Here is a 20,631-nt window from a genome sequence, read left to right as displayed (position 1 = left end):
GCGTGATGTGCGCGGGACGTGAATGAGCGCAGGGCGTCAGTCACAGTGACAGGCGTGTATGTGAGCCGTGCAGGCGGTGCGCGGGCCGTGCCACGGAGAGTACGCGGGCTGTCACACGTGGGGTTCATGCTGGTCGGAGGATGAAATTGGTGTGAACTCCGCGAGGGCACTTGATCGCTCGCCGTCGTACTCTGAGCTCAACGTCGTCTGTCGTCTGTCGTCGTCGTCGTCTGCAGCGCGGAGAAGACATCGCACGAAGCGCCGTTCTATGGCTGTGAACGTCTATCCCCCAGAGTCGTACACACAGACAAGACGGACGTCCATTCCCCAGCTCCTCAATCCCGTTGCTCACCCGCACGCCGCTCACAGAGTCGACCACCGCACTATGCCCGCCCCGTACGACCCCCCTCACTATGCACTCCATCCCCACCACTCTCTTCCTCCGCCTCCACAGCGTGAGGAGCACTCTGGGGGGTCCTTCAAGCTCAGTGCAGCCAGCTGGGATCAGGGCGGGGATAGCGAACGGAAGAAGCATGACCAACAGCCTCCGTCCGCCCCAATGTCCTACCCTCATCCTTATCCTGGTCCGCCACCGCCTCCTCCATCAGCCTCACAGACACAACCGCCCCCGCCACCCCCATCTTCTTCCTCGTCGTCTTCCTATCCGGACCCATCATCAAGAACGCCCTCGAGACAGAGGGACGACCGTGGTTATTCGCATCCCGCCGGTCCTGTGGATCCTGGTCCTCCATCATGGAATCACCCGAGCCCGAGTGACGGGCCTTCCTACGGTCCTCCCCCCGTCCCGCCCACTCCCTATTCTGACGAACGCGCAGGTACGTCTTCTCTCTCACTCTCTTACGGCTAGTGGTGTTGAGCGGAGTGCGGTCTTTCATTTGTCGTTTACGTACGTGTAGTAGCTGGACCCGGACCGCCAGGCGAAGTGCCACCGCCTTCGAACCCGTATCCTCCTCCTATGCATCATGTTCATGCGCCTCCGCCTCCGCATGCGGCATATAGGACTGATATGAATGGATATCGACCTCATCCTGACCCATATCATCAACATGGACCTACACCCTCACCGCATTCGGCCCATGCTCACGCTGCACAACATCAACATCAACATCCTCACCCTCAGCCCCATCATTCTTCTTACGCTCAACATCCTCAACATCCTCCCCAACATTCCCCACACACTTCACATTTGCAACATCAGCATCATCAACATCAACAACAGCAGCAACAACAACAACAGCAACAACACCATTCGCAATCACGTCCTTCGTCATCGCATCATCATTCGCAACATCCTCCTCAGCCTGTTCATGCGCATGTCCATCACCATCCGCCTCCGCATCAACACGTAGGGCCTCCACCCCCACCGCCTTCTCAACATGGTCCCCCACATCATGCACACCAACATCAACATGTTCCCCCGCCTCAGCCACCTCACCCACAACAACCTTCTCCACATCAGTTACAATCCCGTCCTTCACACCATCCCGCTAGTCTGTATCCAAATCTATATCCTAGACGTGTTCTATGATTGCTCACAATTCACATAGCTTACCAAACATCCGAACGCGCTTCTACGCGTATCATGGCCCGAACTACTACTGACCCGAACTTGGCGCCTCCTCAGATGTACGGCCCCTACTATATCCCATATGGGGCTACTATTGCGTATGGCCCTCCGCCTGGGCACCCGCATATGCCGCCTGGACATCCTCTTCCCCCTCCACCAGCGCCTCAGGGTCAAAAGCGAGCTTCCCCGCCTGATGAGGAGGACGATGGTGTGAAGAAAAAGGCGAAGAAGGCGAGGGCGCCTCCGTCGGAAGGTGCGTTTCTCCATGAGTGGTCCCTATGGACATTTTTATTGAATGCAGGCGCTGGACGTGGGTGTAGCTTCGAATTCGAGGAGAGGGTCAAGCCAGAAGAAGAAGCAAGAGGCGATGCAGAATGGTGTGTTTCTGAGTTTGTTTGCGCTGGTATCGACTGTGTCGTTGACGGTTTGTTTTGGGGTCGCAGCGCAGAGTCAAGGTACTCTGCGGTATACGCCGATGGGTGCGGAACAAGTGAAGCAGACAGGGCCTTCCGATGGTGCGTCCATGCCACATAGCGCTCTGAAGAATTGGTCCTCAGTTTATTTACAGGCACCACCAAAGTTCTTGCGGATACCCCTCCTGCTGGCCTCATTCCCGAACTCCAGCTGCACAGATGCATGTCCTCCCGGTATAAGCACGAGCAGTTCCCGCGCTGCGTTTCGTGCACGCGCCGTTGGGCAGGCGATACCTGTCGCTTCCAAGGAATACGATTCTTCTTGAAGGACCAGAAGGGTACCATCGTTGGGGTGAGCTTCGTGGAGAATCAGAAGCCAGACGCTCCGAACATGAATTTCCCGACTACGTGGAATACGAGGTTGGAGGAATCGCATATCAGGGAGACGAAGGTGCGTCATCTATTTCTTCGTTTCGACGATGTAGTGAGGTTACGGGTCATGTTGACGAGTTGTGATTGTTTTATGGCGAAACAGATCACCGTCGCGAGAGCTTTATTACCGATTTTGCAGAAGGAGCTCGAGCATCTCAACTCGCCGGAAATCATCCGTCGTCCGAGGGAAAGCGACGTGCGCGCAACCTGTGGTACGTGCCTATTTGTGTCGTCACTCCTCTTCATTGGCTCAACAATTATTAATTTACGTTACAGATACTTGTATGACCTCCATCTTCTCCTCGTCGTGGATGTGCCGCCTGTGCGGGCGCGAGACGTGCGCCGAGTGTTTTGAAAAAGTCCGAGAGCTGACTCAACCTCGACCGGACGCCACCCAGCACGAGCTTGCGGCGCTTCAAGCTCGCCGTGAATCGCACGCTGTCACCAACCCCTTCTTCCTTACTTGCACGCGTCGTAACGAGCACGCGTATAAGGATTTCTCTGCCGTTTCGCGGTTCCACAGGACTGAGCTTGCTGGTACGATCAAAGAGATGAAGCAGTTGTTGAAGGAGGTGGAGGACAAGGCGAACAAGGCGGACGCTGAGGGAGATGTATCGATGAAAGGTGCTGATGCCGGTGAGAACACGGGGAATGGGAAGGCGGCTGAAGTTCATGCTGATTCTGGTTCTACTGAAGTAGTTGAGCAGGCTGGAGGGTCCGCTTCGGTGGCTCCTGTTGTTCCTGTCCAGCTAACTACGTCGGAACCTGCAGCAACATCTACTCAGTCGCCTCCCTTGATTCCCCCGCCGGTCGACGACCCCCAAGCCGGCACGGAAGACATACCATGTTACCCTACCCATCGGTTCACCGACGGCGAGCTCACTGAGGAGCTCTTCCGCGCCGTGTGGTCGCAGGGGATTCCGCTCATGGTAACGGGTCTGTTGGACAAGTTCGAGTTGAAGTGGACGCCGGAGTATTTCATGGAGAAGTATGCGAGCCAGACGTGCTCGATCGTGGAATGTCAGACGGAGCAGATCAAGAGGATGACGGTCGGCGAGTTCTTCAAGATGTTTGGGAAGTACGAGGGGAGGGAGATGGTGTGTGCGCAGAGCGGGAAGGGGAAGGAGGGACAGGCGAACGGGAAGGTGAATGGCAGTGAGAAGACGAACGGAAAGACGAATGCGAACGGGAATAAGAAGAAAGAGGATGCGGTCTGGAAGTTGAAGGATTGGCCTCCGAGCATGGATTTCAAGACGGCGTTCCCGGAGCTTTATGAGGATTTCGAGAGGGCGGTTCCGATGCCGAGGTATTGTAGGAGGGATGGGGCGTTGAACATCGCGTCGCATTTCCCGGCGAACGCGGTTGCGCCTGACCTTGGTGCGTTCTTTCCGTGCTCTCATTTCTGCGTTTCCTGTACTAAGTGATATTCTGTTCTATACAGGTCCTAAGATGTACAACGCGATGGCAACGACTGAACTCCCCGGCTCAAAAGGCTCTACCCGTCTTCACATGGACATGGCGGACGCTATCAACATCATGCTTCACGCCGAGGACGGCCCAGACGGCAAGCCCGGCGTCGCAGCCTGGGATCTCTTCCGCGCCGACGACTCTGAAAAGCTGAGGAAGTTCTTGAGGAAGAGGGTGCCGAACGGAGGGCAGCCGAATAACGACCCGATTCATGGGCAGCAGGTGTATCTGGACAGGGAGATGAGGAGGGAGCTGTTCCAGGAGTATGGGGTGAAGAGTCATAGGATTTATCAGAGACCTGGGCAGGCGGTGTTTATCCCGGCTGGGTGTGCGCATCAGGTGCGCTTTTTCCTCATTTATCCTTCGAAACATGTTTGACCGATTGGCCGTTTGACATGGTTGGACATTGTAGGTTGCGAACCTCGCGGACTGTATCAAGGTAGCGATCGATTTCGTGAGCCCGGAGAACGTGGCGAGGTGTGAGAAGTTGACGCAGGAGTTCAGGGAACAGAATCAGATAATGGTGTGGAAGGAGGATGTGCTGCAGTTGAAGGCCATGATGTGGTTCGCTTGGTTGTCGTGCTCGCGCCAGGAGGCGCAGTGAAGGATGTTCTTCTTGCTTGGACGGAGGTGGGTGGATTCCCTGTGTACAGTGCTTGGTTTCTTGGGTGGGTAAAGGATGTGGGCTTGCGCTCGCAGATAGGTGCGTTGATAGACGTTGTAGTGCGGGTTAGCACGGTTGATAAGCTTTGCTCGGAATCCCTCATCTCGTGTACAGTACTGTTTCTTGATTCTCTTGTCCTTGTGCTATACCGTTTTCGTTGCCGATGATTTATTGTATACTGCTGCAGTCTTTTCGAACAGTCCATCTTGCGATCTGTTGCGCTCTGTGCTTGCTTGCTGTCTCAGCTATATATACGTTCACGATAGAAGAGTCATTGTCATTATGCGCTTTGAAATAGCAAGCTCGGAACGAATGATCCCGGGAGCCAGGATTTTAGCCGGGAGAGTGATTTGTTTGAGCCAAGAAGCGGGAGAAATGTTTGACGATGACATCACGCCGGCATCCGAAACACAGCCCGGCCGGCGTGCAACAAACTGCAACAAACTGCTGGGCGCCGTCGACGACAGCCAAGGCACTGCGCCTTTGCTCTTCCTCATTTTTTATTCTTTCCTGCCCATCCTAACCGACGACGACAACAACAACGATGGCGAAACCTACCCTACTACAATCGCTGTTGAACCGGCCGTCGCAGTCGTATGCACACTACGCGGAGAAGGATTATCATTCGGCGAAGCAAGACTTTGCCCGGGCAGCAGCGAGCTCAGCCTCATCATCTAGCCGAGCGAGCAGTCGTGCTAGCACGTCGAGTGAGCCGACGCAGGAGCGCGCACGGCCGTCGCAATACCAATCCACACGGCGTTCTCTCGATGTGAGTCGTCGTCTTGTCCACTTTAATTGCGTTCTTTTTGCTGCGCTATGAGCGTTTCAGTCGATCATTCATCCATCAAGGGCTTATCCGAGCTAGAATATACCTAACCCGTTCTCCACACAGAGCACCCGCGCGGAGCTTATCGTACCCTCAGCTTCGCGTCCTCGGCCCCAATTCCAAGTAGAGGCGCATAATCCCTATAATAAACAGAATGACCTCATCTCAAATTCGTACCTTCCCTCCGACTCCCACCCGCCCCAGGCTCCTCTCCTCTCTCTTCCTCCCGTACCACTTCTTCCATTACATCCCGAGGTGACTGCTAGAGCGCTACCTTCCCTCCCCGATCGTCACTTGCTTCACCCACAACTAAATCACACTCACCCTGATCGTCACGACGGACGATCTCCAAGCGGCGCAGCACGGGAACATTCCTGGCAAGACAAGCACGAAGACCAAGAATTAGACGAGGACGATACCCTTTCGGACGTGTTCTATACGCCTCTCACCTCCCCCGTCGTCTCGATGGTCATCGACGCTGCCTCTATATCTTCCATCCTTCCCTCACCAATCGCATCACCGAGACCCGTCCACGTTCAACGCGAATCCACCTCATCCACTTCCTCGAACGATTCCGAGGACGGTTCTATCTCGACCACGCCTACTTCGGATGATTCTCTATCCGCCGCTAAAGACAAGCTGGAACACAAGAACGTTCCTGTGGATGACATCGATGGCGTGTCCCCCGAGCTTATCGAGCTTAACATCGCCGTAAAACCGCGCTCACAGCCTGATCCTGTCAATGACAAGCCATCGTTGACCATCCCTGTTTCGTCAAACACCGCACCTCGTTCCGCAGTGCATTCGTCCTCTATGATCTCCACCGCTGTCTCTCGTATATCCCAGTCGGACCAACGTTCCCATCGTAGGTTCTCGTCCGTCCCGACGCCGCCCCCAGTTCGTCTGAAGTACACCGACGAAGACTGGGCGAAAGAGGTCCGGTGGTTGGACCCTTCCACGACCTCGTCATCGTCATTGAAGCCGTCGAAACCTGCTAACAAACACAAGCACAAACCTCTCGTCCACGATTCCGAGTATGCAGACCTCCCCGTGCCTCCCCGTCGACCGCGTCAGGGACGCAGCCGAACAACGTCTGCTAGACCGAGGTCCAAGGTGCAGATGACGGCTCTTTGGGAGGAAGACGAGGACGGAACGACGATAAGCGACCATCATCAGCACCCTCCGTCTAGTCACGGCCATACCCAAGCTCTCTCCGATTCCCTCGTACTTACATCTGAGCTTCGCGCGAGGAGTCGCACCATTTCAGAATCTTCCATCTCGCCTTCCCTCTCTCGTAGCAATAGCCTCAAGAGCACGACCAGCCCCCGAACAAGCTCGACACCACCTTCACGTTCTGCGACGCTTTCTGTACGGACGGTCGCGAGCGCCACGACATCCACATCTACCCGTTCGCCCTATACCATGTCTTCGAGAACCGTCACACTACCCACTCCTTTGCCCGTACCCGCACCTGCGTCCACGACGAGTGGTCTCCACAACGACGATGGTGCGTTAGCTGACCTTGGCGCCACGGCAGCACCCAGCATGTCTGGTTACACGACCATGACGCTCCCACGCGCGGCGTACAAGCCTGCCGATCCTTGGCGGACGATAGGAGGCGGCAAGGTCGATCTGGCGAGGGAGGGTAAAGCCCAAACGACAATGGCGAGCATCGAGGTCGTCAGAGGTGTCGCAGAGTCATTGCCTGGTGGGAAGGGAGGTCTCTTGAAGAGGAGCGGGTCGTCGGCAAAACGCTCTAGTTGGCTGTTTGCTGGGAACGGATCGTCGAGTAGGGTCGATTTGACGAAGGCAGGCTCGGGCCTGGGTGGCCTTTCAGACGCTTTGGCGTTGACGTCGCATTTGTCGCCACCTTCGCATTGTCCGTCGTCGCATGTGCTTGTACAAGTGCATGCGGTTGCGTTGGAGGGGTTGGATAAGGAGCTCGTGGTCGATAAGGTGAAGAGGTCGTCTGGGGCGGGGTTCATCCCGGGGAGGAGTGTGGCGGGGAGAGTTGTGGAGGTGGGTTGGGAAGTTAAAGAGGAGATTGCGCGGAGGGGAGACTGGGTCGTTGGGATTGTGGATCCGAAGAAGGTACGTCGTGCGTTTGGGTCGTATCTTGTTCCTCTGCTAATAATTTCGTCCAATTATACAGTGCGGTGCCCTTGCCGAGTTTGTGATACTTGAACGCCATCGACTGCACCGGGCGCCGCAACCTTACATGCCCACTCCACAACTTTTTCCATCGAGACAATCACATCATAACCTACCTTCCCGACCTTCTGGTCCTTCGCTTCAGACCCTCGCTCTTCTACCCCTCATCGGTGTCCCGGCCTATCGTGCTCTCCGAACCTACCTCGCCGCTGTCGAACGCGGTGGGATCAAGGGTGAGGCTCCGTCCTATTCGTCGTCGACAACTCGTGGGGTCGGAGGAAGGGCTCTGATCCTGAGAGGACAAGATGGTGTGGGCGGCATGGCTGCTCAACTGCTTATTGATAAAGGAACCGAGGTCTGGGTACAGGTGGAAGCTTCGATCGTCGGAGTGGACGATTCGGACGGCGAGGAGGGTGAAGGGAATGTGCTGGTGTTCGAGAGTGGGGATGCGCTGGAGTGGGAGGACGCGGATGGCAATGTGAGGAGTGGGAGGGAAGGGGACGGAGCGCTAGACGAGATTTGTGAGAGGCTGAGGGCTTGGGGCGTTACGGGGATCTGTGTCGGCAGGGCGGTGGATGTGATCAATGTTTTGAAGGAGAGGCTCGACGTCGCTGAGGCTGAGATGGAGGCTGGAGTGATTGGCGAGACTGGGGAGAGCGAAGAAGCGTTGCGGAGTGGAGGCTTTGATTTTGTTCTCGACACGGTGGGAGGTAGGGAGATCTGGGAAGCGGGCCAGGCATTACTCTCGCGGCCTCAACCCGCACAGACTGCTGTCCAGCCTCAGACGCCTTCATCCCCTCGATCACCGATCTCTGAACTCTCTCCATCCGACTCCAACTCCGCGGGATGGATGGACGCTCAGTTCACCACTGTCGTCGGCGACAAAGGATCCGGAAAGGCACTCCCCAGCACTCAAGACCATTGGCGCGCCGGTGTTCGTTCCCTCAAACGTGCCATGGTCCCTTCATCCTCTTCTCCCTTGTCCACAACACCGATCGCCTTGTCACCAACTTCGCCGCTCTCGAGATCTGGGTCGTCGACGCCCATATCACCTGGTTCGAGGTCAGCGAGATCGAGTAGTGAGGTCGTGGTCCGGGAGAGTTTGGAGTCGAGTATGCTCGGCGTCAGTGACATTCATGGCACTCAGCCTAGGAAGCTCAGCTCCTCTGGATCAGGGGTCGGATCCGAGAAGGATAGGAAGAAGCTGGCGAAGAAGCCGAGACTGAAGGTCCGTAAGCCTAGGAAGGTCGGGTATACCTGGGTCCCGAGCGTCGCGGATGTTGACTTCGAAGGGACGGATGTGAGGGATGCTTTGGGAGCGCTGGTCGGCATGCTTGATGGACAGGGGATGGGCGGAGGGAGGAGGTTGAGGCCTGAGGGGTGTATTGAAGGAGAGGTTTATGGTCTGGGGAGGGTGGTGCCGTTTGAGAGGACGCCGGAGGTGTTTGTGGGTGAGACGAGGGGACGGAAGTCTTCTGGGTTGTTGGAGGGTGGGGGGACGGTCGTTGTTAGGGTTGTTGGCTGAAGCGTGAGTGGTCTGGTCTTGATTTGTTGTCTGTTGTTTTATCTCTCGCTCGTGTATGCGGTTGTGTTTATCCTTTACCCCTGGTTCGCTTGTTCATCCGTCATCTACGCATTTACATCCATCTTTCTTGCATTTCATGTCAATCACGTTCTATGCACGAGCAATTCTGTCTATATATTGTTCTATTTATGCTGCTCTACATCCTGTTCGCTTCTCTCTCCTCTGCCCACGCCCGCGTTGGGATTACTATTTACTACACACGCATTTATAGTACCATCTCATCTTGTTTATCACTACTGATAGGTTCTCACATTCACGTCACCCTCACGACCCTTGGGATTTTCGCTGAGCACGACACGACCACTCTATAATACTCATCATTGACATCTCCCACCGGCTTCTTGCACTCTCTATAGCTTCTTATGAACAGTCTTTACTTCTGACTTACTTTTGTATGTTTCGCGCTCGAGGTTTCCCTGACTCTTGCTCCCATAGTTCACAACGCCTGCCACTTACACCCATAGACATTCAGGCTCGTACACGATCATCTATAGACTGTAATACCTCCAACATGTCGCCCCAGTCATAGATTCACATATACAGACTACAGACGCCTTCCAGAATTTACATAGCTTGTTACTGTTCAGATGTTTGTCGACCATTGTAATTACACCGTGTGGTGTATCCAGGATTTCATCGTGACACCAGCTGGCCCCACAGCGCGGGATCCTGTCGGTGTAGATGCAACTTAGCCTTTATTCCAGTAAGTCCTTAGCGCGTAGAACACAAAGGGCCTTTCTTCGATTTGCTACTCGAGTAGAGCCGAACACCTGGCTCCATTGATGTGCTATGACTCGCCGAATTGGTTCATGACTTTGGTCGCCTGGTCCACTCTCACCGACCACCCATCATGGAATTGTCTACATTGGGCTCCTGGCTGCTGAATCCGTTTTTAGGCCGCATTCCCGCCTCAGACACCGCAGACACCGGCGTCGTGACTCATGGACCGGTCTACCGCCTCCCCGCCGAACTGCTTGCCATCATCCTACACTTCTCGCGGAGCATCGATCCCCCAACCACAAGAAATGGCAGATGCGACGGGGGAGAGGACCCGTTATATCTCGGGTGGATACGCCTTACCCATGTCTGTCAGTATTGGCGGCACGTCGCACTGTCCGATTCAGCTCTTTGGGACGATATACGCATAGACTTTTTGGGAGAGTTTTGGGCCCGCGAGATGATATCCCGGTCGAGGTCTTGTCCTTTGACTATAACGCACGAATACGAGAAACATGAGGCTGTAGCCACCGATATCTTCGAAAACCACCTCGACCGCGTTCAATTCATCCACCTCGTCGATGTGGGCGCCGCGCTCATCTTGTCCATGGCCCGCCCTGCTCCTGTGCTTCAAAGTCTGGAAATCGATGTAACCGCTCCAGAAGATAACAACCTGCCGTATATCGTTCATCTACCAGCCACATTCCTCGCCGGCTGCGCTCCGCGCCTGAAAACTCTCATTCTGGAGAACGTTACTCCTCCTTGGAACTCCCCCATACTATCTCACCTCACCACCTTGAGCCTTCGCTATTCGAAACCGAACTCACAAACGACTCGACCCTTTGAATTGCGGGAACTGCTACAAGCCTTGCAACGCATGCCCTCCTTGCAAACGCTTGGGCTTCAGAACTGTCCAACGCCATTCTTGGGTCCTACGCCTACCAGTGGCACTATCAAGCTCCCGAATCTCACCGTGCTGAATGTTGGGAAGGTTTCGACCTCCAGTTTCGTCCGTTTCGGAAGCCTCCTCGTGCTACCAAACCTTCGACGTCTCACAATACAGTCCTTCGTCCCTGTATTGTCCACGGCGGCTTGGGACGGTTTTTTCAACACATTGAAGTCTCTCTTCCCAGACTCGTCTTTTGTCGATGCCTCCCCTCGCGCTCAGTTCCACAGGCTTGTCATACATGCCCATCTGTGTAGACAAGGGGACAACATCTTTCATTATCGAGTCAACGCAACTTCACTGGCCACCAGCTCGTGTTATCGCACCTGTTTAAAGTTCATTGTCCATTCAGCCGCCTCTCCCACCGAGTTTTGCAAAGCTCTACTCGCGTCGCTTCCTTTCCAAGATCTCAGTATCTTAATCTTGGCCGACGAGTCCTCAGCCAAAACAACAAGGTTACCATCGACATTCCCGGACTGGTCCTGGACGGAAGAAGATTGTCGTTCCTTCTTCACCTCTCTACCGAGCTTGAAGATGGTAGTCTGCGGTCATAGGGACCTCACTTCATTTTGGGATTCCTTGTTCCCATCTAGTCCCAGAACGGCCGAGGAGTTCGACATGGCGATGTCAGTCATTACGCAGGCCTTAGCTCAAGAGTCGCAGGTCACAAAACGTATCGCCGATTTACTCTCGAAAAGCCCGTATCGCCGGCTCGCCCACTTACCGCGCTTTATGGACGTGGTACTCGCTGAAGCATCGTCAAGTGGCCCCGCGTCTGGGTCTCACTCGCTCTCCGACGATTCTCACTACCTACCCGATATATCGTGCGACGCGATGGTGGTGCTCCCGAGGACGAGAGAGAGAAAAAAGGTGGCCGACGAAGTCGTTTGGAAGACTCGATCGACGGTGACGGTCGGGTCGGGGGAAACACAGGAGGAAATCAGTAAGGAAGCCGTGACGACTTTCCGTTTGTTTTGAGGATGTGCCAAGGTGTATCATTTTAGGTTGGTCTGTATCTATTCTGACTTCATTGGAGGGGCTGCTCATAGCGTATCTGTTTATAGGATCGTGCGCCTCAGCGACTGTCACTCAACCTCAGCCGATCCATTCTTTCCATTTGACTGACCTCGATACAACTCCTTCGTCCTTTTCGCTGTCTACGACTTCCATATGAGCTTTCTTCTGCACGTGAGAGACGGTTTTCTTCCACGATCCCCTCTTCAACTCTTCAAACCAGTTATACTCTGTCCACCAACCCGCCACATCCCTTTTACCGCGTTGTCTTATCTCGAACTGCATCCTACCGAGGAAGTCCACGGTCTATATATGGCAGCCTTATAGTTTTAGCTAGCTTCCGGTCACAATAATACAATCGGCATCTACAACATCGTTAAGCCGACGGGAGGTGCAGGTCAGAGCTATCACACCTTGTATGAATGGTGTAAGTAGTATATGGGCCAGGTAGAAGAACTTGAGGCTTATTCCAAGCTCGTGACAAGATTTGGGTAGAATGCCAGGTCTATTTATATCATGTCTTCGAAGTTTGCCGTCTGTCACAGTGTGTGCCACAGAGCCAAGCAACTGGCCCCATCAATGTTCCGATCCGGGTTCTTGGCCCGCGGCAGAGTCGCCTCCTCCGTCAGCCTCCGTCCCACACCGTGACGTCTATAGTTGCTCATTATCTGCACGCCCGTCGCCATCATGATAGTCTTGCATACTCTGTGCTGCTGGCTGCTGAACCCAGATGATACTTATCTCAGACGAAGTCTCGTCCTTTGGTATTAATACATGATTACGAGGGCGATGGACGTAACCGCCGAACTTTTTGCACATCATTTCGAACGCAAACAGCTCCTTATACTCTCCAACGTCAGTGTCAATGACCCGTTTGCCAGAGAGTATGACTCTTCCTTGGGATACTCTTGTGTCACATTGCCTCACAACCCTGGAAGTTCGCGATACCATTCGAAGCGCACCAGTTACTTCGGTCACTGAACGCGTCTGCTTCGGAGCTGGCTTGCACACTTTCTTCGTGGGCTACTTTTGGTGGCATGGCGGAAGTATTCAGCATGCTGGAGATTAGTACAGTTGGAATTGTCGCTCCCGTGCGTTCCAAGAGTCTCCTCATACTGCCGAAGTTTGGTTCACCACTGTACCACCAGCGTCTACGACGTCCTGGGACAGCCTTTTTGTCTCTCGTTTCTCTCCTCGGTTCGTCTTCTACCAATGCCATAGATGCTCGGCCCCTCCAACTCGTCATATACACTCATCACTGTAAAGGCAGGAACCGCGGCTTCAATATCGAGTCAGTCACACAGTCATTCGTACTTAGTTCATGTCGACGCTTCTTGAACCTCCATTACCTTCTCTACCACTTCTCACACAGAGTCCTGCAAGGCATTACTTCCTTTGCTTCCTCCCAAAGATCATAACGCTCTGAGTCTGGTTGATGTGTCTCCCCCCATGGCCGGACCCCGTCGACACCTCCGCTGGAACGAAGATTGTCGGCCTCTTCCCATTCCATCGCTAGCGAGTCATTGGCTTTGGAAGGCGTCGCTGCTGCTCAGTCTACTCGACGATCCCAACGTGCCGATGGTCGCCGTGCGGACCATAACCCCAGAGTTATTCGTCGCAAAACATATCAGCGATCTCCGCTCGGTAACCCCATATTTACCGCCCCCTGTCCGTGACTACCGCAACTCCTCGATACGAAGATTTCCGGAACAGGTTCAGAAGACCTCGCGTCCGCTCCGACTATCTTCCCAATATGACGGGCGATATTATGGTGGTTATATCGAGAGCTCCTGAGAGAAGAGACGTCCCCGAAGAAGTTACCTGGGCGACCGAGTTGAATATGCGGTCGGGGAAGGTGAAGAAGTCTGTGTATTTGAAAAATAGTGTGGTGTATTTTCGTTTACAATTGAGGATGTGTGGAGCTATCTGTCTACCTAGTTTCCGCTATTCGATCTATAGCCTCTTTCTCTGTTCCTGAATATCCTTGCAGCGTGCTTTCTTCACGCGGTCCTTTTGCATACACTTTTGGTTTCTTCTACCCCCTTCATTGTTACCTGAACATCCTTGTTATTTCAAACACTTTCGGTCTACTGTATCTTGTTCGTATAGCACACACATCAGCGCATCAGTTGGACTTTTTGCTGGAACCATCGAAAGTAACGAATATTAATTTGACTGTATCTACGTTGGAGGATGTACAGAAAGCAAAAATTAAAGCAGCGATGTAAGTAGAGAGAAAGCATAGGCAGGTATGAGGTATGAAGGGTATTATGTTACGTGTGAGCAAGGTGAGCACTTGGAGACTCGCATAAGCATGGGGTATGTATATGATGTCGTGCAAGTTCGTGGGGGGGAAATCGTCATGAGTCCAAACCTGGCGAGAAAAAGAAAACGCATAGCGCCGTCACATCGTCCCGTATTCATCATGCCTCATTAACTTCGTCCGAGCATGAAATCCTTCAGTCCTTTCCCCAACTTTCTCACTCTACCCTTCACGCTCCCGCTACCCTTCTTCGGCGTCTCGTGGAATTTATATTCTTGCATCCGGTGGGGTTCTTCCTCGCTCCTTCGTCTCGCTAACGCCATCCTCAGTTCCACCTCTCCACTCATCGAGAAGCCTCCTCCCATTGTCGACTTCAAGGGCACAGGCAGCGAGATCCTCGCCATCTTCTTACGGCCGTCTCTACCTGTTGTCATCATCGGCCAGTCCGAGTTTTCTCCGCTGTTTATGCTGAGTGCACTCATAGCTGGTCGTTGGACAGAGACAGATGAGCGGGCGGAGGTGGGGTCCGGTGTGCGTGGCGGCGTCACGGGGAAGGGCCCATCCCCGAATGGCGTGCTTGGGCGAGACATATTCTTTCGTATAGCAGTATAGTATGGCCGGCTGGGGTGTCCTAAGCGAACGTCTGGCTCAGCGAATGAAGACTGAGAGTTGCAATTGGCGACGGCAGATGGAGCTGATGTTCGAGACATGGATGCGGAAGAGATGTTCTCCGAGACCGAACGTCCATGGGTTTGGGGAGGAATGGACATGGTCGGGATGGAGGCACGGCTTCGAAGAGAGCAGGAAGATTTCTTCTTCATGACGACCATTCTTTGTTTCCGTCGAAGCGTACGTTCAGAACCGCCTGGTATACTCGATGAAGATAGAGCGATGGTTTGCGTTGAGCTGTCGAGGGTATTGGAGGAGAAGTACGAGGTTCGTGAGAGAAAGTCTTGACTGCAACTTTGGTGAAGTGTGGGAGCGCTTGTGGGCCTTGTTTCGAAAGAAGCCCAGTCCGCTGAAGGCCAATGACGAAGGGTGAGCGACTGAGCGTCCGCCACTGTGCACGGGAAATCGGGACCGACGTCCATTGCTGCGCCTTGTACTTGGCTCATGCCGTCGCTCGCAGCAGAGCTGGGTGACGAGCGTGAAGTTAAGGACCGACCTTGACATGGTCGAACTCGGCGAATACGTTGCTTCCTCACAGACGTGCCAAAACAAGGGCGGTCATCACAATCTACAAAGGTACGTTTCGTGGTATTTGTAGTAGAAGTCTAGATGAAAGTACACATGCAATAACATGAGCAAGCGACGAAAGCAGAGGGCCCCCATGATTTGATGTGCACAAACTTACATTAGTCGAAAAAACAATAGTGCGCTGATCATCGTCTTCTTCTTCTTTAACGTCATCGTCGCTTGAACGGTTTGTTGAATCCGGTGTAGACGTCGTATGGTTGAATTCTCTGCTGGGGGCGCTCAACGTGCGTACTCGAGGCCTCAGTTGCCAGAATGCATGTGAGACTTCTGAAGATGTCCACGTGCACCACAAACACAGTGGAACGTAGGAGTTGGAGGACCCGCAGTTCTGACAGGTGAACAAAGGACGATTCAGAGGGGCAAGTAATAGCGTTGGGAGGGAGGTTGACTTTGAAAGATGCTGCCACAGCAGATAGATATGTGCACTATGAGCCAGGCATTACTTGTTTAAGTGATATTGAGTGTGAACTCACTGGTTTAGATGGCTTCCACTCTCTTCGGAAGATGCGTGGACGGTCGAGCGGATCTTGCTCGTCGATGAGTCGTACGGTCATGGCTTGTCGTATATGGATAGAGACGTCGAGACCAACACAGACCAAATTATGATGAACTTAGTGACGAGTGCTGATGGTAGAGGTAATTGGTATGCGGGGTATAGGTCGTAGTTGCGATGTGAGCCGGTGGTGGGATCGGATAGTATGTTTCCAACTTTCCTTCTGTCTGGTTCGTGAGATAGGCCACAACGAGAAGCAAGGTAGATTAAAACGTCTAGAGAGTATCGGGATTCAAACAGGTGTAGTGGGTCATGCTACAGCATGTCTTAGATGCGGTCGGCGTCAAGACGAGGCATGTTTGCAAGCGAGGCAGAGACAGATGAATACAGCAGTCCGTCTTGAGCAACACGCTTTGAACACCGTCGCGTGGCACACGTGAGGGACCGGTAGACTGGCCAGAAGAGCAGCACTTACGCGTCTCGCCACTTAGTATTCTTGCTCTGACTGCCGCAACTCCCACCTTGTTCTGCTTGGAAACTTTCCCTAACACCCACTGCTTACAGTCAATAGTACCATGACTTCTTTCTCGGTTCACACAGCTGCGCAGAATAGTAAGTGAAGTAACGTCCGATAACGGCTTAGATCTGTTATTGATGTTCGCCACAGACCAACTATCACTGCTACGGTCTCTTGTCTCTGAGAATCCAAGTCTACTCAATGCTGCAGATGCAGTAAGCATTATATATCTCCAATCTACTGAATTTCACAGCCAACCAATGTGTGCCACTTTAGGATGGACGTACACCTTTACACTGGGCCGCATCCTCTGGCTCTGTCGACATTGCCAGGTACCTCGTTGATCAAAAAGCGGACATAGACAAAGTTGATGCGAGCGGGTGGAGCGCTCTTCATATTGCAGGTGCAATGGACTCCATTCATTAGCCTTGATCTCACACGACGGACGCTATACTTATTTTTCATTGGTCCCTTCAGTCAGCGCTGGCCACGAGGATGTAACTAAAGAACTCGTCGGGGCAGGTGCAGATGTAAATAAGCGGAACGACAAAGGCCTCACCCCACTGTAGGCATCTCTTTCACGTATTGCTCCGGGAATAACCGCTAACCTCGATTGCCTGGAAGACACTATGCAGCTTCCAAATCTCGAATCGACGTCGGTCCTTCTTTTTCTCTCATCATCTCACATGCTCGACAATGTAAAATAACGGCTCTCAAACATGTTTCCACACATCCAGATCGGAAAGTTCTTGATCTCGCGGGGAGCCGACGTCAGTGGTTGGCTTCTCCTTCGCGAGCATCTTGTGAACCTTCCCGTACTCACCTGGTCTTATTTGGTTCGCATCGCTAGATCAACGCCAGAGACAAAGCGAATCAGTTGCCCCTGTAAGTGCATCATCCTTGTTACTATGTCTACTGGCGCCGATGATTACACCGTGATACGTTTTACTACGCTCTGTGCTGGCATCGCGGGGCCGTGATTTCTGCGCGCTCACGCATACGCAGCCATCGTGCAGCCACCACCGGTTCGACCGGCTTTATCACACTTCTCCTGCATCCGCCCGGTGAAGGTCATCCGAAACCAAGGTTAAACACCGGAGACCGCCTCGGTGTGTATTTCTCGTACTTTGTTTTGCGAGATGGGCCGGGATTTCTCACTCCTGCCCAACTGCCTCTCTTCGTTTCAACCTGCTTTGTTTATCCGGGGAATACAGGCAACACACCTCTACACCTCGCGATGGAGTCTGCCCATGCGGAGGCCGCGGCTCTGCTCGTCGAAGCCGGGGCCGACAGAAGCCGTGTAAGTATTTCCTCCCTCTCTCTTGAACCCTATCTTATTGTTCATGCATTCGTGCTCTTTACCCGGACTTTTTTCACTCAACTGCTCGCGTTTTCATTGTTGCACTATGCGCAGACGAACCTAGACGAGCAAACCCCGGAAGAGCTCGAGGGTGTGGGAGGGCAAGAGCAAAAGCGTGCAAGGGACTACCTCGCCAGCCGATGCGGTAAACCCTGATTGCTTATTCTGTCGTGCTCCTCTCGCGTGGCATCCTGTGAGAGTTTTAGGTCTTCTGCTTGACTTGCGAGGATGGTCCAGGCGAGACGTGGAGGGAGCTGAGGAGTTAAGATTACGTGTATATGTAAGATGCTGTTGACTGTTCGGATCTGACGAGAATATGATGTTCCTGGGAGACAACCTCACTTCTCAGTCACAGCCCCACGCCAACCTAAACTTTGCCCCTGTGCGTAAAATCTCGCGGCCAGCTCATTGAGGATGTTGCATGTTTCGGTGCGTGTTCGTGCGTGTACTGACGAGCGTGCATCACGATGCGGAAGCGCTGCGGAGAGCACTGTGATTGAAGCTGGGTGGGAGAACAGCAGAGCTCCGGGTATAAACATTAGTAGGCTTAGCCTAGGACCGAAGCCTCAAAGCAATAAACACGGGCGTATAACATTCAACGAGTCAAGTAAGCAGGAAGACCGAGATACGACAATAGTGCTACAAAAGGGCATAGGTCACTAAGGACGTAGAAATTGATACAAGAATTAGGTATGAATGTAAGGTCCTTGCGGAGAGGTGATGGCCAGACCCCAATAAGAAGAATGAAAGAGGAGAAAGAGCATACGGGAGGAGCATTGTGAAGAGAACGAAGATCATTTGAGACCGATGTAATAGAAAGGTAGAATTATGTAAGGAGTGTGAGGGCTAAAGAACTATAGCAACGATATAAGTCTATGGAGGATTAAGGAGTGTTTGGTATGAGAGACTGGAGGCAAACTAAGGAACTATGGTAGAAGACGAGGCTGAGACCATCATTGTTCGTCAGAGGCTTGGTGGCAGCAACGAAAATAAAGAAGACGTACCTATCGCTCAACACCTCTTCGCGAGCAACTTGACGAACAATTTCCTCTTGACGTCCCGACGGTCCTTCCCAAAATACCTGCAGGCAATGGCATCAGCTTCGATCACGTAACCAACGACGCCATGGAGGAACCGACCGTTCGGTCAAAAAGGACCAGTGAAGAGACCCGATGATCCAGTTTTGAAGACCGTCGATGTAGGACTCCACGTTGCTATCAACAATAGGACCCCATGAGGGCAACGAACGTCTGGTCTGTTCGAAGGTGTCGATGCTACGTTCACACAGATCCGCGACGGCATCAATGGCCTCCTGGACCGCGAGACCTTGTTCATGCATGAGGACAACGACCATGTTATGTGTGTCCCCACGCGACTGCTCGACGTTATAAGAGAAGATATCCTGGACACGAAGTGGGTCAGCTATGCTCCTTGACTTGCAGACCTGAAGAGGATGCCGGGTATACGATGGCATTGGATTACTCACATTCGACCAGGTGACTAAGTCATTCGTCGCATCTTGGAGGATCTGAATAGATGGATGTTCGACGACGGCATCCGGGAGGTCATATCCGCCTGCGAATTCGATGAGAGCGAAGCACGGTTTGCACCCGCTGGTGTCCCTACGAAGGGCGATGTACGATTCGAGATCAGGGATGTCGTCGTAAGTGCGATCCAGAGCTTGCTGCCGGACGGCACGGAAGAATAGTACCATGGTGTCGATGAACCTTTTCGTGCGAAGTGGGCCGCCGTGCTGAACGAAACGTCCAAAGAACCTGAGAATAGGAAGGCAGTCATCAGTACAGTTGTCGATGCAACCAAGTATGATGACTCAGAGACTAGGGAATAGAGGGCTAATAATAAATTGCACGCACGACTTGGCCAGCTTTCCCACCGCTTTGTCCGTCTCGTAGTGAAGAGGGTCTCGCAGTGCCGCCAGAACGCAGTCACGCATCCCGTCGACGTCTTCAGCCTCGAACTCGTCCGTCCAGTCATCGAGCTTGAACAGATAGTTCATATAGTCGGCGACGACACGTAGAGATTTGGCAGAAGCATCTGGGTAGCACATCGAGGCAAGGTCACCGGCCCTCAGGCGTAGGAAGGCTTTGCGCTTCTTGTCGGAGAGGTGTGCGCCATTGAGGAGCCATCGTTCGGAATCATCTGCGACCGAGCGGCCGTATGGGTTGACACGAAGAGGATAGGCACAGTATGAGATGAGATCAGGGAAAAGGAGAACAGAGTCGTCGGAGATGAGTGTATGTGAATGCACGGTGGAATGAGGCATGGCGAGTTAAGGGTGTAGGATTAGGGGAGGCGAGTAGATGGTGTGGGGGGTTTTCCAGGAGAGAGTAGACTATATGGGCGCGGTAGATTAGACGGTGCTTAAAGCTTTGCCTTTATACCTTCTGGCGGCGATCATTCCCAGTCGGTTGCACAAACGCTGTGCAGCCTCACTGGCTACGACACTGACTCGCATGCCCAGCATTTTGGGCAAAACACGGTGGATCTTCCCAGAGGGGTAAAAAAAAATTCAAGATCTGGACAACTTGGGGATACACCGCGCTCGCGCCTGTTCGCCACGGGGATTGGCCAGGAAAAGCCTCCGAATATTTGGAGCGTGGTGTGTGGGATTCGGGACTGGTTGCAAGATCCCAGTCCACAGATTACTTGTGAGGCCGAAGAGAAGCAAAGTCGAAGCCGTCATTCATTTAGGGGGTTGGTTCAGATCGAAGCAAGATTCCGTGGGTTTTTCCGACTAGGGCATCATAGCTGCATTCGCAACCAGATTCAGCACTGCACAAACTGAGCTCGGACGGGCATGGTTACGAGAGGTAATGAGCTGCAAGACTTGCGTAAAAGGCACAGACTGATACACAAATAGTTTGATGATTCTGTTCCAGACCTACTCGGAACAGAGTCACCAAGCGGTGAAGCAACT

At 53.2% G+C, this 20,631-nt stretch overlaps 8 protein-coding genes across 8 annotated transcripts; 6 read left to right on the top strand and 2 right to left on the bottom strand.

Moving 5' to 3' along the window:
• The first annotated feature begins 309 nt into the window (after positions 1–309).
• Positions 310–4,851, top strand: STEHIDRAFT_146372 (uncharacterized protein). The gene is made up of 10 exons (XM_007302908.1): positions 310–836; positions 918–1,511; positions 1,569–1,841; positions 1,909–1,965; positions 2,032–2,103; positions 2,157–2,452; positions 2,537–2,645; positions 2,710–3,810; positions 3,875–4,239; positions 4,313–4,851. The coding sequence occupies exons 1-10, from the start codon at positions 386–388 to the stop codon at positions 4,502–4,504; spliced, it is 3,510 nt and encodes a 1,169-aa protein (XP_007302970.1). The 5' UTR covers positions 310–385; the 3' UTR covers positions 4,505–4,851.
• Positions 4,852–5,087: 236 nt separating this feature from the next.
• On the top strand, positions 5,088–9,681 carry STEHIDRAFT_167650 (uncharacterized protein). The gene is made up of 3 exons (XM_007302907.1): positions 5,088–5,333; positions 5,457–7,481; positions 7,543–9,681. The coding sequence occupies exons 1-3, from the start codon at positions 5,109–5,111 to the stop codon at positions 9,064–9,066; spliced, it is 3,774 nt and encodes a 1,257-aa protein (XP_007302969.1). The 5' UTR covers positions 5,088–5,108; the 3' UTR covers positions 9,067–9,681.
• A 290-nt stretch (positions 9,682–9,971) lies between these two features.
• Positions 9,972–12,050, top strand: STEHIDRAFT_146370 (uncharacterized protein). The gene is made up of 2 exons (XM_007302906.1): positions 9,972–11,793; positions 11,854–12,050. Exon 1 carries the CDS (start codon positions 9,977–9,979, stop codon positions 11,765–11,767), a length of 1,791 nt encoding a protein of 596 aa, XP_007302968.1. The 5' UTR covers positions 9,972–9,976; the 3' UTR covers positions 11,768–11,793; positions 11,854–12,050.
• Positions 12,051–14,008: 1,958 nt separating this feature from the next.
• On the bottom strand, positions 14,009–15,687 carry STEHIDRAFT_167648 (uncharacterized protein). The gene is made up of 2 exons (XM_007302905.1): positions 15,421–15,687; positions 14,009–15,340 (listed from the first exon to the last, which is right to left on the bottom strand). The coding sequence occupies exon 2, from the start codon at positions 15,179–15,181 to the stop codon at positions 14,237–14,239; it is 945 nt and encodes a 314-aa protein (XP_007302967.1). The 5' UTR covers positions 15,182–15,340; positions 15,421–15,687; the 3' UTR covers positions 14,009–14,236.
• Positions 15,688–15,796: 109 nt separating this feature from the next.
• Positions 15,797–16,152, top strand: STEHIDRAFT_120522 (uncharacterized protein; the record flags this gene model as incomplete). The annotated part of the gene is made up of 1 exon (XM_007302904.1): positions 15,797–16,152. A coding segment is annotated over one exon (192 nt), but the record flags the coding sequence as incomplete, so codon positions are not given.
• Positions 16,153–16,639: 487 nt separating this feature from the next.
• On the top strand, positions 16,640–16,902 carry STEHIDRAFT_54894 (ankyrin; the record flags this gene model as incomplete). The annotated part of the gene is made up of 2 exons (XM_007302297.1): positions 16,640–16,736; positions 16,811–16,902. Coding segments are annotated over 2 exons (189 nt in total), but the record flags the coding sequence as incomplete, so codon positions are not given.
• A 53-nt stretch (positions 16,903–16,955) lies between these two features.
• STEHIDRAFT_54043 (ankyrin) lies at positions 16,956–17,849 on the top strand (the record flags this gene model as incomplete). The annotated part of the gene is made up of 6 exons (XM_007302234.1): positions 16,956–16,988; positions 17,071–17,103; positions 17,184–17,218; positions 17,339–17,442; positions 17,548–17,633; positions 17,748–17,849. Coding segments are annotated over 6 exons (393 nt in total), but the record flags the coding sequence as incomplete, so codon positions are not given.
• A 727-nt stretch (positions 17,850–18,576) lies between these two features.
• STEHIDRAFT_167646 (terpene synthase) lies at positions 18,577–19,977 on the bottom strand (the record flags this gene model as incomplete). Its single annotated transcript, XM_007302903.1, has 5 exons — positions 18,577–18,637; positions 18,698–18,774; positions 18,833–19,095; positions 19,180–19,468; positions 19,568–19,977. The coding sequence occupies 4 exons, from the start codon at positions 19,975–19,977 to the stop codon at positions 18,705–18,707; spliced, it is 1,032 nt and encodes a 343-aa protein (XP_007302965.1). The 3' UTR covers positions 18,577–18,637; positions 18,698–18,704.
• Between the last annotated feature and the right edge of the window lie 654 nt (positions 19,978–20,631).

This window comes from Stereum hirsutum, assembly GCF_000264905.1.
Source record: "Stereum hirsutum FP-91666 SS1 unplaced genomic scaffold STEHIscaffold_5, whole genome shotgun sequence".
Classification (NCBI taxonomy): domain Eukaryota; kingdom Fungi; phylum Basidiomycota; class Agaricomycetes; order Russulales; family Stereaceae; genus Stereum; species Stereum hirsutum.
This window is presented reverse-complemented; position numbering and strand designations above follow the sequence as displayed.

Excerpts from the sequence above, each read along its gene's own strand:
- STEHIDRAFT_146372 (XM_007302908.1), top strand. The coding sequence starts at position 386 with ATGCCCGCCCCGTACGACCCCCCTCACTATGCACTCCATCCCCACCAC. Across the intron at positions 2,453-2,536 it reads CGCATATCAGGGAGACGAAG|ATCACCGTCGCGAGAGCTTT; the intron begins GTGCGTCATCTA and ends ATGGCGAAACAG. Across the intron at positions 3,811-3,874 it reads CGCGGTTGCGCCTGACCTTG|GTCCTAAGATGTACAACGCG; the intron begins GTGCGTTCTTTC and ends TGTTCTATACAG.
- STEHIDRAFT_167650 (XM_007302907.1), top strand. The coding sequence starts at position 5,109 with ATGGCGAAACCTACCCTACTACAATCGCTGTTGAACCGGCCGTCGCAG. Across the intron at positions 5,334-5,456 it reads CCACACGGCGTTCTCTCGAT|AGCACCCGCGCGGAGCTTAT; the intron begins GTGAGTCGTCGT and ends TTCTCCACACAG. Across the intron at positions 7,482-7,542 it reads GGATTGTGGATCCGAAGAAG|TGCGGTGCCCTTGCCGAGTT; the intron begins GTACGTCGTGCG and ends CCAATTATACAG.
- STEHIDRAFT_146370 (XM_007302906.1), top strand. The coding sequence starts at position 9,977 with ATGGAATTGTCTACATTGGGCTCCTGGCTGCTGAATCCGTTTTTAGGC.
- STEHIDRAFT_167648 (XM_007302905.1), bottom strand. The coding sequence starts at position 15,181 with ATGAGCCAAGTACAAGGCGCAGCAATGGACGTCGGTCCCGATTTCCCG.